Source organism: Sinocyclocheilus anshuiensis, unplaced genomic scaffold, assembly GCF_001515605.1.
Source record: "Sinocyclocheilus anshuiensis isolate Anshui unplaced genomic scaffold, SAMN03320099.WGS_v1.1 scaffold728, whole genome shotgun sequence".
Taxonomy (NCBI): Eukaryota; Metazoa; Chordata; class Actinopteri; order Cypriniformes; family Cyprinidae; genus Sinocyclocheilus; species Sinocyclocheilus anshuiensis.
The window spans coordinates 4924-18764 of record NW_015555767.1 but is presented as its reverse complement, the minus strand read 5'-3'; the positions used below and the strand labels follow the sequence as shown (position 1 = coordinate 18764).

Sequence of the window (13841 nt, the reverse complement as noted above, 5' to 3'; positions counted from 1 at the left end):
CACTCTCTTCCACCCTCAATACCACGACTGAGGTGAGACCCTTGAGCAAGGCACTGAACCCTCAACTGCTCGCAGCAAAAATGGCACACCCTGCTCCGGTGTGTGTGTGTGTGTGTGCACTTTGATGGGTTAAATGCAGAGCACAAATTCCGAGTATGGGACACCATACTATGCTACACGTCACGTCACTTTTCCCAAGATAACAGCTCTGCGTTTTCTCCTATAATGCCTGATGAGTTTGGAGAACACCTGACAAGAGATCAGAGACCATTCCTTCATACTGAAACACTCCAGATCTTTCAGATTTCCAGCTCCATGTTGGTGCTTCTTCTCTTCTGTTCACCCCACTCATTTTCTATAGGGTTCAAGTCAGGGAACTGGGACGGCCACGGCAGAAGCTTCATTTTGTGCTCAGTGACACATTTTTGTGATGATTTTGATGTTTGTTTTGGATTATTGTCCTTATGGAAGATCCAACCCATTTTTGTGTTGATTTTGATGTTTGTTTTGGATCATTGTCCTGATGGAAGATCCAACCACGGCCATTATAAGATTTCTAAGAGAAGCAGTCAGGTTTAGATGTTTTATCTGTTGGTATTTGATAGAATCCATGATGCCATGTATCTGAACAAGATGTCCAGGACCTCCGGCAAAAACAAATAGGCCCACAACATTAAAGATCCAGCAGTCTATTTAATCGTGGGCATGGTGTACTTTTTATCCCTGTATGCACCAAACCCATCTGGTGGGTTTGCAGCCCTGTTTTAGTTTCATCTGACCATAGACGCCAGCCCCATCTGAAGTTCCAGTCGTGTCTGACAACTGAATATGCTGGAGTTTGATTATAAGATTTCTAAGAGAAGCAGTCAGGTTTAGATGTTTTATCTGTTGGTATTTGATAGAATCCATGATGCCATGTATCTGAACAAGATGTCCAGGACCTCCGGCAAAAACAAATAGGCCCACAACATTAAAGATCCAGCAGTCTATTTAATCGTGGGCATGGTGTACTTTTTATCCCTGTATGCACCAAACCCATCTGGTGGGTTTGCAGCCCTGTTTTAGTTTCATCTGACCATAGACGCCAGCCCCATCTGAAGTTCCAGTCGTGTCTGACAACTGAAGATGCTGGAGTTTGTTTTTTGGATGAGCGAGGAGGATTTTTCTTGAAACCCTCCCGAACAACATGAGGCTGATGAGGCATGATTTTGGATGCTTTAGCTATTTTTTACAGCCACTTTCTATTTTGTGAAGCTCAACAATCTTGTTCTGCACATCAGAACTATATTCTTTGGTTTTACTCCTTGTGATGGATGATTAAGGGAATTTGACCTTTGTGTTCCTCATATTTATAATCCTGTGGAACAGGAAGTCAATTTCATGCTCCTAGTCACCCTGGTGTGCTAAAAATTTTTTTAAATATGAATGGTAATATACTTCAGAGATATTTTACTAAATATTTTACTGAAAGATGCAGATTTATTTTCACAGCTGCCTTTGCTCATATTTACCAAGCGTGCCAATATTAGTGGAGGGCACTGTATGTTTACATGCTCTAAAACTACTGGAATTACAGATGTTAATTCTTTGTGATGCTGTATGCTGTATTTGAGTGATTCAGAACTCAATAGTTTTAATTAATGTCCCTGACAACAGCAAAATGCTAGCCATTTGATGTTGCCCATTCTTATATTGGGTTTTTTTTTTCTGTTTTTTTTTTAAATTTTGTTACAATATCACTGCCTGATTTGGACATGCATATTCAGAATAAACCGTTTATTTGACCAAGAATTCCAGTTAATGTAGAAATACGGCAGCAGTAATGTATTATCCAGGTATGCCAATATTCTCCAAATTTCTTGTAACCGTCCGGAATATTGGCATACCTGGTTATGTTTATGCTTTTGTGATATAAACATCATATGATTTATGGGATCATTTTTAGTAAAATGTATACAAGAACATTGTGATTTTGGTGTTAATTACCAGCCTGCAAAGATACAGGCCTGAGACCTTCAGCACAGGGCTAACTCATTGACCTGAGCGTATGTGTATGGCCTGGGGGAGAGTGGGGGTGTAGTGTTTACACAGGAATAATGATTAACATACATTCTCCTCTCTGTCTCAGGTAAACGTGGTGTGCTGAAGCGGCCTTGGTCTGAGGCAGAGCGGGCAGCTGTCGAGTCCCACCTGGTGCAAAACATCATGGAGCTGCGTGTGCCGGCTAAAGCGGACTGTGAACGCTGCCTGGAGCTCTGCCCCCTGCTGGTCACTAACCACCGGGACTGGAGGGCTGTGAAATTCTACTGCCACAACCGTATACAGCTGCTCAAGAAAACCCAGCAGAGACAGGGTCCACCCGTCCTGTCCGTCTGCTGAGGCTGTGAATCGGCACGCTGCTGGGAAGGGTCATCCAATAACAGCAGATGTGTAAGGGAGGGAATGTGAGGAGGTGCTGAGGGAAAATATTTACATGGTACAGTCACAGTAAACACAGTACAAATGCTTTAATTAATGTGATGTTGTGTGTGATTTGTGTCCAGTGTGTAAAACGGAAAATGGTAACACTCTGGGAAGCAGACTGAAATGCACACTTGTGTACTTTTCCAAAATATTTTTCCAGCTATGACGAAGGACACTAATTTTTCTGTCTGTAGATTACCAGTAAGTTTTTCTGTTGCTGGCTTGAAAGTAGATGAACATTTTTGACCAGCTGAAAGTCTGAATGGCTTTGCTCTCCCTTTGGCCATGCCTATATCTCACCAGTGAAAGAGAATCAGGCAGACTGAGCAACTTGTGCCTTGATGGGAGTCAAACCTCAATTTCATTCACATTTGTGAACATTTTTCTGCTACATGCAGATTTCATAATTTTTCATGAAATTTGACTGGTTTTTCAAAATGCATCTTTTTTCCCCATTGCAATTCCAATTAATTAATGCAATTACAAATAAAAATAACATATGGTATCAGAATACAGAGTCCAGTGCACAGATTCATATGGATGACATTTATGACATTTTTTGATGTTTATGCATTATTAATTGTAATTGCATGAACAAAAATTACCAGAACATTCTTCGGAATTCCTCCTTTTGTGTTCCAGAGCATGAGTGAGGATTTCTTTTTGGGTTCTTTTCATTCATTTCAAACCACTGAAGTTAGCTGTTTGGTAGCTTGTTCGGGATTGGAAAATAAGCATTTGTTTGTCCTGTAGCTCTAGAAATGGACATGAATGAGTGAGCGGATGATTTTGATTCACTTATTTGCTTTGTATCCATCCATCAAATCCATATCAGAACTTAAACTGTGTATTGGAAACGCATGATAACCACACATAACACCTCAGTTTATACTCTATACTTTGCTGTTTTGTTATCCTTTGTCCTTTCAAACTTTGCAATATATATATGTTCACACACATATATATTGTCGTACTATTAACAGTGGGATTATTACTATTAAATCTTACTGTAGCAAGTGTTTTTTCCATTTCCACTTCATGTGTATATATACTGAATGTAAATATTTGCAGGAAAAAAAGAGCACGATGTAAATATACCGTAGGCAAGACAAGCTTGTTTTTGTGTTGTCTGTATGTTTTTCTAAGTTGTCTGAAATGGTAATAAAATTTTTTGTTTGTAATTCTAGACTTGGTCTTGTTTATACAGAAGAGCAAAAAACATCCTCACATTTCTGTCCAAAGATGTCAATCTAGTGATGTTCTGTGCTGCATTTATTTTAAATCATCTAATCTAATTTGGTATTGTTGTTCATTACATTTTAAATGGAGCAATTTTTCAATTGTTTTTGTAAGCGCAGTACATAATCTTCCCGTATCTATCACTGTGTCATTGCACTCTGCACTGAAAGGTTTGTTTTTCACAATTATTTGTTTTGCTCCAGTCAAAAAGGTTTGTTTGCATTAAATGTTGTTGGAAATCAAGTCCCTGCTGTTTCTAGTAGTTGGTCCCCTACAAAAATATCTGTAGATTTATTATTAGCTTACCAGTTTCATTTTCGTGGTTAAATAAGCACTCTGAATGTCAATTTGTTGTGCAGGCAATAAAAAACATTAAGAACCGAATAGTTAAAGGGTTAGTTCACCCAAAAAGGAAAATTAGCCCATAAATTGTAGCGAATCGATGCGTTTTTGTAAGAAAAATATCTATTTTCAAACCGTAATAATCACTTTAATGTAGCTTGCGCTCACTGTTGTACACGGAAGCAGTTCTGGGCAGATGACGTATGAGTTCAGCGTTGCGCATGCTCCGCTCAGAAGTGACAAACGCAGAAGCGCAGGGGAGAGATCAAAACAAAACAACGGTCACTTATTAGACATACAAAACGAGGATTTGAAAAGAAGATTGTCGGAGGATTTCAATATAAGCCAAGAGGAGACTGGTTTTCCTTTGCTAATGTAAGGAAACTTTGCTTCCTTTGCTCCTGTTAACAAACGTTGGGCGCATGCGCAACGCTGACCTCATACGTCATCCTCCCGGAGCTACTTCCGTGTACAACTGTTGGCGCAAGCTACATTAAAGTGATTATTACGTTTTGAAAATTTATATTTTTCTTACAAAAACGCATCGATTCGCTACAGCACGCCTTTGTTCACCCCCTGGAGCCGTGTGAGGCACTTTTTTTTTTATGGATGGGCGCTTTTTATTTAACTTCTTTTGGACTGATGCATGCAACACCCGCTGAGTGCCATGAAACAGCTTGAAAGATCAAAGACCATTTTTAATATAACTCCGACTGGATTTGTCTGAAAGAAGAAAGTCATATACACCTAGGATGACTTGAGGGTGAGTAATTTATGGGCTAATTTTCATTTTTGGGTTTACCAACCCTTTAACCAACCACAATCCAAATGGTATACTGTAAATTGCTTAAACTTGGATCAAGCCTGATGCAATAGATGAAGTATTTTCAGTATTTTATTCCAATGTTTTATGGATTATGGTTGCATAGAAAAGTTGTATTGATAAATATGTTTTGAGAAACTATCACTGCTTAGATACATTTAAAAAAAAATGTCAAGAGTATTGCTGCTTATCTGATCTTCTTTTAAAGGAATAGTTACCTCAAAAATTAAAACTTGCTAAAAATGTACTCACCCTCAGACAATTACTTCTAGCCAAAATACCATGATCCATAAAGTTTCCTCCAGTGAAAAAAGCAAGCAAAATTATGAATAGATGACTCATATTTTAACTGGAAGCAATGGTTTGAAGTTAAAAAGCTCTTTGATGATAGATTTATTGCAGTGTTTTTGCTTCACAAGACTGATGGACTGGATGTTTGTAATGGCGAATGTAACATTTATTTCAGTGACTCGAGGACATGGAGTAGCCAGATACAACAAGATAATCCTTCCGCATTACAAATTTTTTTTTTTGAGCACCCAACAGGTCAAATCAACGAAAACCAAGTAAACTGATGCAGTAATAACTCAATAATACAGCAGCAAAATGTCAAACTAAATGGCTGGTGTATTGCAGTGCTGTGCTTTTGTGCATAATTAAATATAAGCTTTCAAGCTGATGATTGATCCCATTTTAATTTTACACTATATTACACTGTAATATTAGGTGATCTACAGAGAATGATTTTACACTACCAGATCAAACACGATTAGGATAATCAAGATCACAAATTATAATAAGACAAATGACAGGAAATAAATATACCCTGACTCTGTAAGGAACAAATTATAATTGGTTGAAACTGGTTGACATCCAGTGTTATAAGAATTGAGAAAGAAAAAAAAAGAACCTTTACCTCTTGCAAGTGGAACAGAAATTGCATGTTGTATTCTACTCAATGAAAAATAACAAGAAGGGTAAACTGAAAATTAGAAGTGAAAAAGAAACTGTCATGTTTTAGCCACACAATACATCAGAAACAATTACAAAGATGTTTATAAATAGTCAAAATACATAAAGAGTGTCTTTGAAATGATAAAATAAACATGCTGGTATAGTGTCATCATAGTGGCGTTACATCTAAGGTTTCACTCGAGATTCACATTTAGGCATTCAAAGGTTCTTGTTTTTATTCTTTTGCCAACGTCTTTTTCATACAGTTCTGAATCAGAACGCTTCTTTTAAGTGATGAGGCTTTGAATGAATGGAGGTTGTTTTTATGCATTTCTCTCACAGTTCTTAATTTTGTGAAAAATGACGTTCATTCCTGGTGTGATGATGTTTGAGCAGGAGAACTTGTGTTTAGTGAAGCATGCTCGGTTTCTTCTTCGACCGATCGCTCTGTTTGCTGTTCCGATGTACAAGACTCAGATTCAGAAACACAGTCAAAACTGCCAAAGGTCTCTGCTGCCACAGGCCGACTGTCCTCTAATTCACCGTGACTATCAAAGTCCTCCTCAGAATGAACAACAGGAACATCATTCTCCGCAGCCTCTTCTTCTGAACCTTTCAAAGATACTTTTGTGTTCAAAGACTGACATCCACGGCTTGTGAGATCTTCATTATGTTGTTCTGATCCCCTCTCAGGAGGACACACAGGCGTCTCAGAGTCACAACAAGCAAGGGTTTCACACTGTGTGGTCTCTACAGGCTGGATACTTTCTGCTGGATTAGTGAACTGTGGAGTTTGTGAGACTGAATATGTGCGACTGAAATAATCACCCCTTTGGCTCAACTCGACTGCCACGGCTTGACAGTCATCTTGGCTGAAATCTATACTGAGTCCAGTGTCCTCTGTCACCTCTTCTCCAGTAACAATCTCTTCATCTCCTGCTGGAGAGGGATAACACTTCTTATTATTTTTTATTGAAAAAATAATTAAATAAAAAAAAATATATCTATATATATATATATACTGTATATATAAAATATGAAGTCCCACCCCCTTGTTTTCAGAAAGGAGAAGATTTACCTTCATCAAAGTCCTCCTCAGAATGAACAACAGGAACATCATTCTCCGCAGCCTCTTCTTCTGAACCTTTCAAAGATACTTTTGTGTTCAAAGACTGACATCCACGGCTTGTGAGATCTTCATTATGTTGTTCTGATCCCCTCTCAGGAGGACACACAGGCGTCTCAGAGTCACAACAAGCAAGGGTTTCACACTGTGTGGTCTCTACAGGCTGGATACTTTCTGCTGGATTAGTGAACTGTGGAGTTTGTGAGACTGAATATGTGCGACTGAAATAATCACCCCTTTGGCTCAACTCGACTGCCACGGCTTGACAGTCATCTTGGCTGAAATCTATACTGAGTCCAGTGTCCTCTGTCACCTCTTCTCCAGTAACAATCTCTTCATCTCCTGCTGGAGAGGGATAACACTTCTTATTATTTTTTATTGAAAAAATAATTAAATAAAAAAAATATATATATATATATATACTGTATATATAAAATATTAAGTCCCACCCCCTTGTTTTCAGAAAGGAGAAGATTTACCGTCAGAAAATGTTTCCAGGAGTTAACCAAAATATAGTATGAGCGGTTTTACTCCTATGAGGTTTGCCATTTTTAGATCATGTTCCCAAAATATGCAGTTCAAAATGATGATTTTTTTTTTGTGATTATTCAATTTTCTAAAATGTGGAAATGTAACGAAAACAATTTTGACTTATGTATTTGATATTCCTCCAATAGCACACAAATGTTTTTGGGTATATTCACTGAAAAAAAAATGGTGTAGAAACAATTTTCCATCAGAAACAGCAAGTAACAATGAATTACACATTAAATTTTAAGGTAGAGAAACTGAATGCTCTATGTTAGTCTGACAGCAAAAACATGGCAAGTGTGGAAAAAAAAAAGATAAGTAGAAGAATGTTAATATTAGATTTAATAACTGAATCTGCAATTAGGGAAAGTGCCGGCTGTTGACTCGCATGGAGGACATGGATACCCAGATTTTTTTGGTTTGTTCATTCATTTTTTATATATCCAACAGACAAAGTTGTGTAGTTTTGTGTAGCTGTATACAAATAAAATTTCCATAATACTGCCACTACTAATTCGGAGAAAAAAGCTAATAAAAATTATGGTGTTGAATATTTATGTTGTGACATTTAAAAACTTTCAACAATGTTGCACTTTTCTTTAACTTTTTGGCCTCTGAATGTAAGAATTTCGTAATGAAATGTTTCTATGATTATGTGTGCGAGCTTCTCCTCTTGTTGGACTTGTCGTCTTTCAATTAAATTTTTTGAGCTTACGCACCAAAGTACTTTCCATTTGCATTTGGCACAAACGTCTTAGCTTTTTTTGCTGGCCTTTGATTACTATAAACATAAACATTAATTAGAATATTAATTTAATAAGAATTAATAAGTATTTAGTCTATTATTAGTTATAATTATTACCCCCTACTGAATGATTCGTTTAATTAACCTAATTACGGTAATTTAATAGACAAAATTAATAATAACTAATTACGGATTTGTGCCTGTAATGTTTAAAGAAGCCACGAGACACAAAAGTGTACCGTACAGCTGTAAAGTGCCAATGAGGTTTCACTTGGTAGTAACTCACCCACTGACTCTGGTGTCAGATGGACTGACTGTTCTGCGCTGGACTGGACATGCTGAGAGTCACTTAGGACAATAACGGCTTTCCTTCCTGGGAAAAAAAGTTGGAGTCAATAAATGCCCAACTATTACAAATGATAGTTATATTGTCAAGTTAACAAAAAGGGTAACAGAGGTAGAATAGGTTTGAAAAAAAAAATTGCAGAAAGGTATAAAAGGCAAAAAACTATATTGAATAAAAGACGTACTCCGTAGTCCGAGAGACACATTGTAGGTGATGCCTCCAGAGAGGGTGAGAAGAAAGAGTGGAAAGCAGAAATGGGAGAGCAATTGAAAGTAATTAATTAAAAAATGTAAATAATCAAGATAAACTCTATTATGTTACAAAGAAGTACCCATTACACAAATGTAAAGTGTATTAGAGCAAAACATTAAAAAAAAAAAACTACAATCAAATAACCAAAATTCAAAAAAAGCAACTGCATAGTCTTGGACATGATGTTTACTTGGCAGACTCCACAACCCAGACACCTCTAATGTTTTCAACTTTCTTTCCAGTTCTGCAACCCGGTTACCCAGGATCCTGTTCAAATATATGCAAACCTATAAATATATAGGTTTATAGGTATATAGGTTAAACTGTAAATCTAAGTATGCTCTGGCTTAACTGATATCCCACAATACTAATAAACAGCATCTTAGCAAGATTATTATTATTAAAGGGGTCATATGATGCTGCTAAAAAGAACATTATTTTGTGTATTTGGTGTAAAGAAATGTTTATGCGGTTTAAGGTTCAATTTTGGAAGGCCAAACAAAGTAGTTTCGCTTTCACAACGAAACAGCGTCACACACCGCGGCCTTGAGTGAGCGGAGGCAGGCTTGAGTGAGTGGAGGTGGGTGGGCTTTGAGAACGGCATGGCTGGCGGATTTGACGAAGGAGCGTCCGGCGAGCTTGCGGCAACCACATGTGACGACACCGGGCTGGACTCCGCTTCGTCCACGGTGAAAGCCGATCCGGTGATCCACAGCGCAAAGTTGTTGTATTTCCTCAGCGACCAGCACGGATCAGCTCCAGGCATGACGAAGCAGATATCGTCCTCTTTTGGAAGGCCAAACAAAGTAGCTTCGCTTTCACAACGAAACACACAGTGCCTTCACGACATGGCGGCCGCGGCAGCAACAATACTACAGCGAGAATAAAAGTTACGCCTTCTTTCTTTGCATGAACATTTGGGCAGCGTTATGCTTTGTGACATAGAGATGTGGGGGCGTGTTAGAACGAGCCGTTTTAGGTAGGTGTGGCTGACTCTGAACTTTTATAAAGAATATCTCTTTGGATTTGAGACTTTAGTCTTTGCAACTTTACAGATTTTCTTTATGCACCAAGAGCTTGTAACACTCCAAAGAGAAAGGAAAAATTGAAATTGCATCATATGACCCCTTTAACAAAAACTATTAAAAGCACTTTTGCTCATTTAAATAAAGCCATAATAAAATAAAATACAAAAATAACTTAAGAAACTAAAGAATGTTAAATGTTGCCTTGGCAACTAAATTAAAAGCACTAAATTACTAACTGGAAATAAACACTAAAACTCAAACTGGGGAAAAAAAATGTAAACCTAAATAGTAATATTTAAAAAAATCAAATAAAATAAAATAAAACACTAAGAAAAATAAAATGCAACAATAAAACAAAATTTCTAAAAAATGTAACAAAATTTAAATATGAAAACTGAAAATATAAAAATGAAATAAAATTAATCAAAACTATAATAGTAAATAAATAAACCATTCAAAAGTAACTCTGCATCTTGGGTGCTTTCCAGCACAGAAATGAGATGACCGTTGTCACAATGTATCATAACATACTTGTTGGTTTGCCGTTGATGCTGAATGACCATGTTCTTCTCATGAATGGTCTCCAGCAGAGCAGTGGCCAGGGACTTCAGGTCACTAATGGACTGTGAAGTGACCGGGAGACTGCAGCCATTCTCTTCAGACAGCAACAGCTCTTGTACTGGAAACGTATAAGCTGTAGCTAAGCTTAGCTTCTAAATATTTTTCTTTCAAAGAATTGTACATGAATTAAAAAGAATACTGGTAAAGAATGCAATTGTTACTTTCTGGATTCTGCAGAAGTCTTGTGTGGTACCTTGTTTAGCAGAGAGGACACCTGTCAGAGCACTGCTGTTGGACTTGCCATAGACTTTGCAGTTCTTCTTGCTTTCCAAAGCACTCTGAAATAAAACATATGCTCAACATAAGAATACAGAATTAATTTATACATAACTAAAGTGAATAAATCTCCTGTGTGCATATAAATGTGGTTATATGTGTTATAAATACCTCGTACTTCATAACGTTTGATTTGAGGAGGCTGACCTCCTCCTGAAGCTGCATAAGCCGCTCATGCAGATATCTTAAAAAAAGACATTTTAAAGACTTCAGCATGATATACAGATAACCCACAAAATGACTAGTCATATAGCACTATTGATAATATTTAGGCACCAACTGGATATGTTAAGACGGTCATATCAATGCCTGTAATGTCCCCACCAGACCAGCAGAGGTCAGTCTCACCAGAAACCTGATCAAGTTCCTAGAGTCACATTTCTGTTACATTGAAAATACCAACTTGGACTGGATCACGGATTATTTTGCAGGGTCATTATTGTAAATGTAAAAAAAATAATAAAATAAAATAAAAAAAAATAATCATGGAAATTCTAAAATTATTTGATGTCAGCTAGTTGCCAAGGCATCATTTATCATTTTATTTTAGTTTAACTAAGTACAAAAATAACTAAAACCAAAATAAATAATATATACATATTTAAAAAAAAATAAGAAAAATTAATTTTAAAAAATTAATTACTAAAACTTTACATTTAAAATCAAAACAGAAAATTATTATTTTTTTTTAAATATTAACAAAACTATAAAAGTACTATATATCAATGATAGCTAATTGATATACAGTACTAAACTACTATAGCTAAAATAGCAGTTATTTTGGAATCAGAGTGTGATTTTTGTGTACTAAAATAATAAATATCTGCATATGTATGGCAATTATTGTGTGTGTGTGTGTGTGTGTGTGTGTGTGTGTGTGTGTTTTACCTCCTACTACTGCAGCAGTAGATGCTAAATGTGTAGGTGACTAGATCCTGAACATGGCAAAACTGACCTGTTCTCCATACACAGAGCATCTATATCCAGGATGCGGTTCTCGTGGCTTCCCAAGATGTGGTTAATTTCCAGGTTTAGTCTGTGAGCTTTCTCCTGATAGACATTACGCTCTGCTCTCACATCCTGTAATTCATCCGTGGCTGCCTTTAAGCTTTGTTCCAGTGCTTCATTCTGCAACACCATAAAGTTAGGACAAAGAACAGATATTGCTTTTTTACCATTATTGTATATTTTATGTATTGTATGTATTGTATTTTTTGTAATGGAGTATTGTAATTTTGTAACAACATCCTGCCCAGGGACTGCCGATGCAAATTAGCTCTGTAGCTAACTCTGGCACAACACTTGTGTTGTGCATAGTCCCTGTTAAATAAATGAAATAAACGAAAAAACTAAAAACGAAACTATTTTATCAGTGTGTGTGTGTGTGTACCTACTTAACCATATTTTGAGGACAAATTTGTACCCAAAAGTGAGCTAAACCTGACAAAATCTCCAAAAACCTCCCTTCAGGGACATCCTCATTTGTAAAACTGGTATAAAAATAAAGTAAACGTTTTTTTTAAATTGTAAAAATGCAGAAAGTTTACTCTTAAGGGGTAGGTTTAGGGGTAGGGCTGGTGTAAGGCGATAGAATATACAGTTTTTACAGTATAAAAACCATTACGCCTATGGAATGTCCCCATTTAGATAGCTAAGTAAACATGTGTGTGTGTGTTTTCAAATCTATGACACCAGTGTCTACAAAAACTGTGAGACATTGCAATATTCTTGATAATTAAAATGTGTGGAATGCCAAGAGCAATGCACCTGTTCTCGAGCTCTTTCTAACTGCTGAACAAGATCTTCTCTCTCATGAGCTGGAAAGTGACGAGTTCCCACCTCTTCATCCCCTAGATGCTGCTTTGCGATGGTCATCCTCAGCAGCTGTGGGATGGAAAGATTGCAGATATACCACAATATATGAACTGTGCTCACAATGCTTGATTACACATTTCACCTGCAAACATCTGCATGGGATTGAGTCATGCAAAGTAATGACCTTTGTGCAAAGTGGAACCCATACCTTGTTATCACCCTGCACCTCCGCTAAACATTGCTTCAGTTCTTTTATCTCCTCACCCAGCTGTTTGTTCTGTTCTCGTGAGTCTCTCAGTAACTGGGCCAGATTGACCTGTGGCAAGTTAAACACATCGGTTCTACAACATATTAAACTTTTTAATGTATAATACATACAACATTTTATTGGTTGATTAACACTGACAATAATCGGGAGTACTGGGTTGACTACTTAAACAACACATTTGTTAACACACATATTTGGATCTCAGATCTGTAGTTTTATACATATATGAGAGCACCTAACATATGATGTATAGTCACGCATATTTAAAAGCACAGATATACTTGGTTTCTTTTTTCAGGAGGCAGAGAAGGGTCCCCATCCTATTAATGAAAAATAAAATCCATTTAATTTGATTAAAATACACTTCATTATAATGACAATACCTCATACTTCTTACATGAGTGTTTAATTAATTTAGAATAGAACAGAATAGAAATACATACTATAAGCTCTCTGTACTTTTTCTTGAGCCCCTGGTGGCGTTCACGGAGCTGGTTTACCATCAGTTTAAACTGATCCCTTTCCTGCTGGCAGGTGTCCAGTTCTTTTGATAAGATCAGCAGTGCCTCCTTCTTACTCTCCAGCTTTCTCTTGCATACCAGGAACTAGGCACACAAAGAAAACAACAGGGTTGTTAATGCTTAAATTCAATGCATTAGTCACCATTGCCAAAAAGGCAATGATCAAAGTGGGTTCTTGCATTGTTTTTTAGCAAAATCTGCTGAGCTTTTGACTCAAAGGCCTCCGATCTTTCGAGATAATATTTGCATTTTTTTCCACATGTAAGTTAGAATATTTATATTGGTACTTTTGCTGACAATTTTCTGATTTCAAACTTTTCACAGAAACCAGAAGTGTCGCTAGATTAAAAGAATTACCCATAACTTACTCATTCATTTGTTTTGGTGATTCCAGATGTTCTAGGAACTGTATGTTCTTTAATAAAACAGCAGTTGAAGGGCCAAATTAAAAATAAGAAATATAATTTCAATTTAGATGCCCTACATCTTGA

At 36.8% G+C, this 13841-nt stretch overlaps 2 protein-coding genes across 3 annotated transcripts in view; one reads left to right on the top strand and one right to left on the bottom strand.

The window, feature by feature from the left end:
* The window catches only part of LOC107674247 (uncharacterized), an 18975-nt gene extending 15360 nt beyond the window's left edge, over positions 1-3615 (top strand). The window contains exon 9 of the mRNA XM_016468179.1: positions 2129-3615. Coding sequence (XP_016323665.1) covers positions 2129-2379 — 251 coding nt within the window. The 3' untranslated portion in view covers positions 2380-3615. The remainder of the gene's footprint in view (positions 1-2128) is intronic.
* A 2150-nt stretch (positions 3616-5765) lies between these two features.
* LOC107674261 (coiled-coil domain-containing protein 149-B-like) lies at positions 5766-13430 on the bottom strand. 2 transcript variants are annotated; one of them, XM_016468197.1, is made up of 13 exons: positions 13273-13397; positions 13111-13149; positions 12770-12877; positions 12514-12630; positions 11702-11874; positions 10858-10930; positions 10664-10748; positions 10381-10528; positions 9012-9088; positions 8754-8786; positions 8510-8596; positions 6916-7292; positions 5766-6383 (listed from the first exon to the last, which is right to left on the bottom strand). In XM_016468197.1, the coding sequence occupies exons 1-13, from the start codon at positions 13330-13332 to the stop codon at positions 6189-6191; spliced, it is 1572 nt and encodes a 523-aa protein (XP_016323683.1). In that variant the 5' UTR covers positions 13333-13397; the 3' UTR covers positions 5766-6188. The 2 variants fall into 2 exon arrangements, with proteins under 2 accessions (XP_016323683.1, XP_016323684.1); XM_016468198.1 differs by lacking the exon at positions 6916-7292 and having other exon boundaries at positions 5766-6760; positions 13273-13430.
* Positions 13431-13841: the final 411 nt, after the last annotated feature.

Bases quoted from the DNA above. Each gene is read 5' to 3' on its own strand.
- LOC107674261 (XM_016468198.1), bottom strand. From the start codon at position 13,332: ATGGTAAACCAGCTCCGTGAACGCCACCAGGGGCTCAAGAAAAAGTAC. The intron at 10,749-10,857 runs GTATTTATAACA...GTTTTATTTCAG, and splicing joins CAAACGTTATGAAGTACGAG to AGTGCTTTGGAAAGCAAGAA. The intron at 9,089-10,380 runs GTATGTTATGAT...ATATTTGAACAG, and splicing joins CATCAACGGCAAACCAACAA to GATCCTGGGTAACCGGGTTG.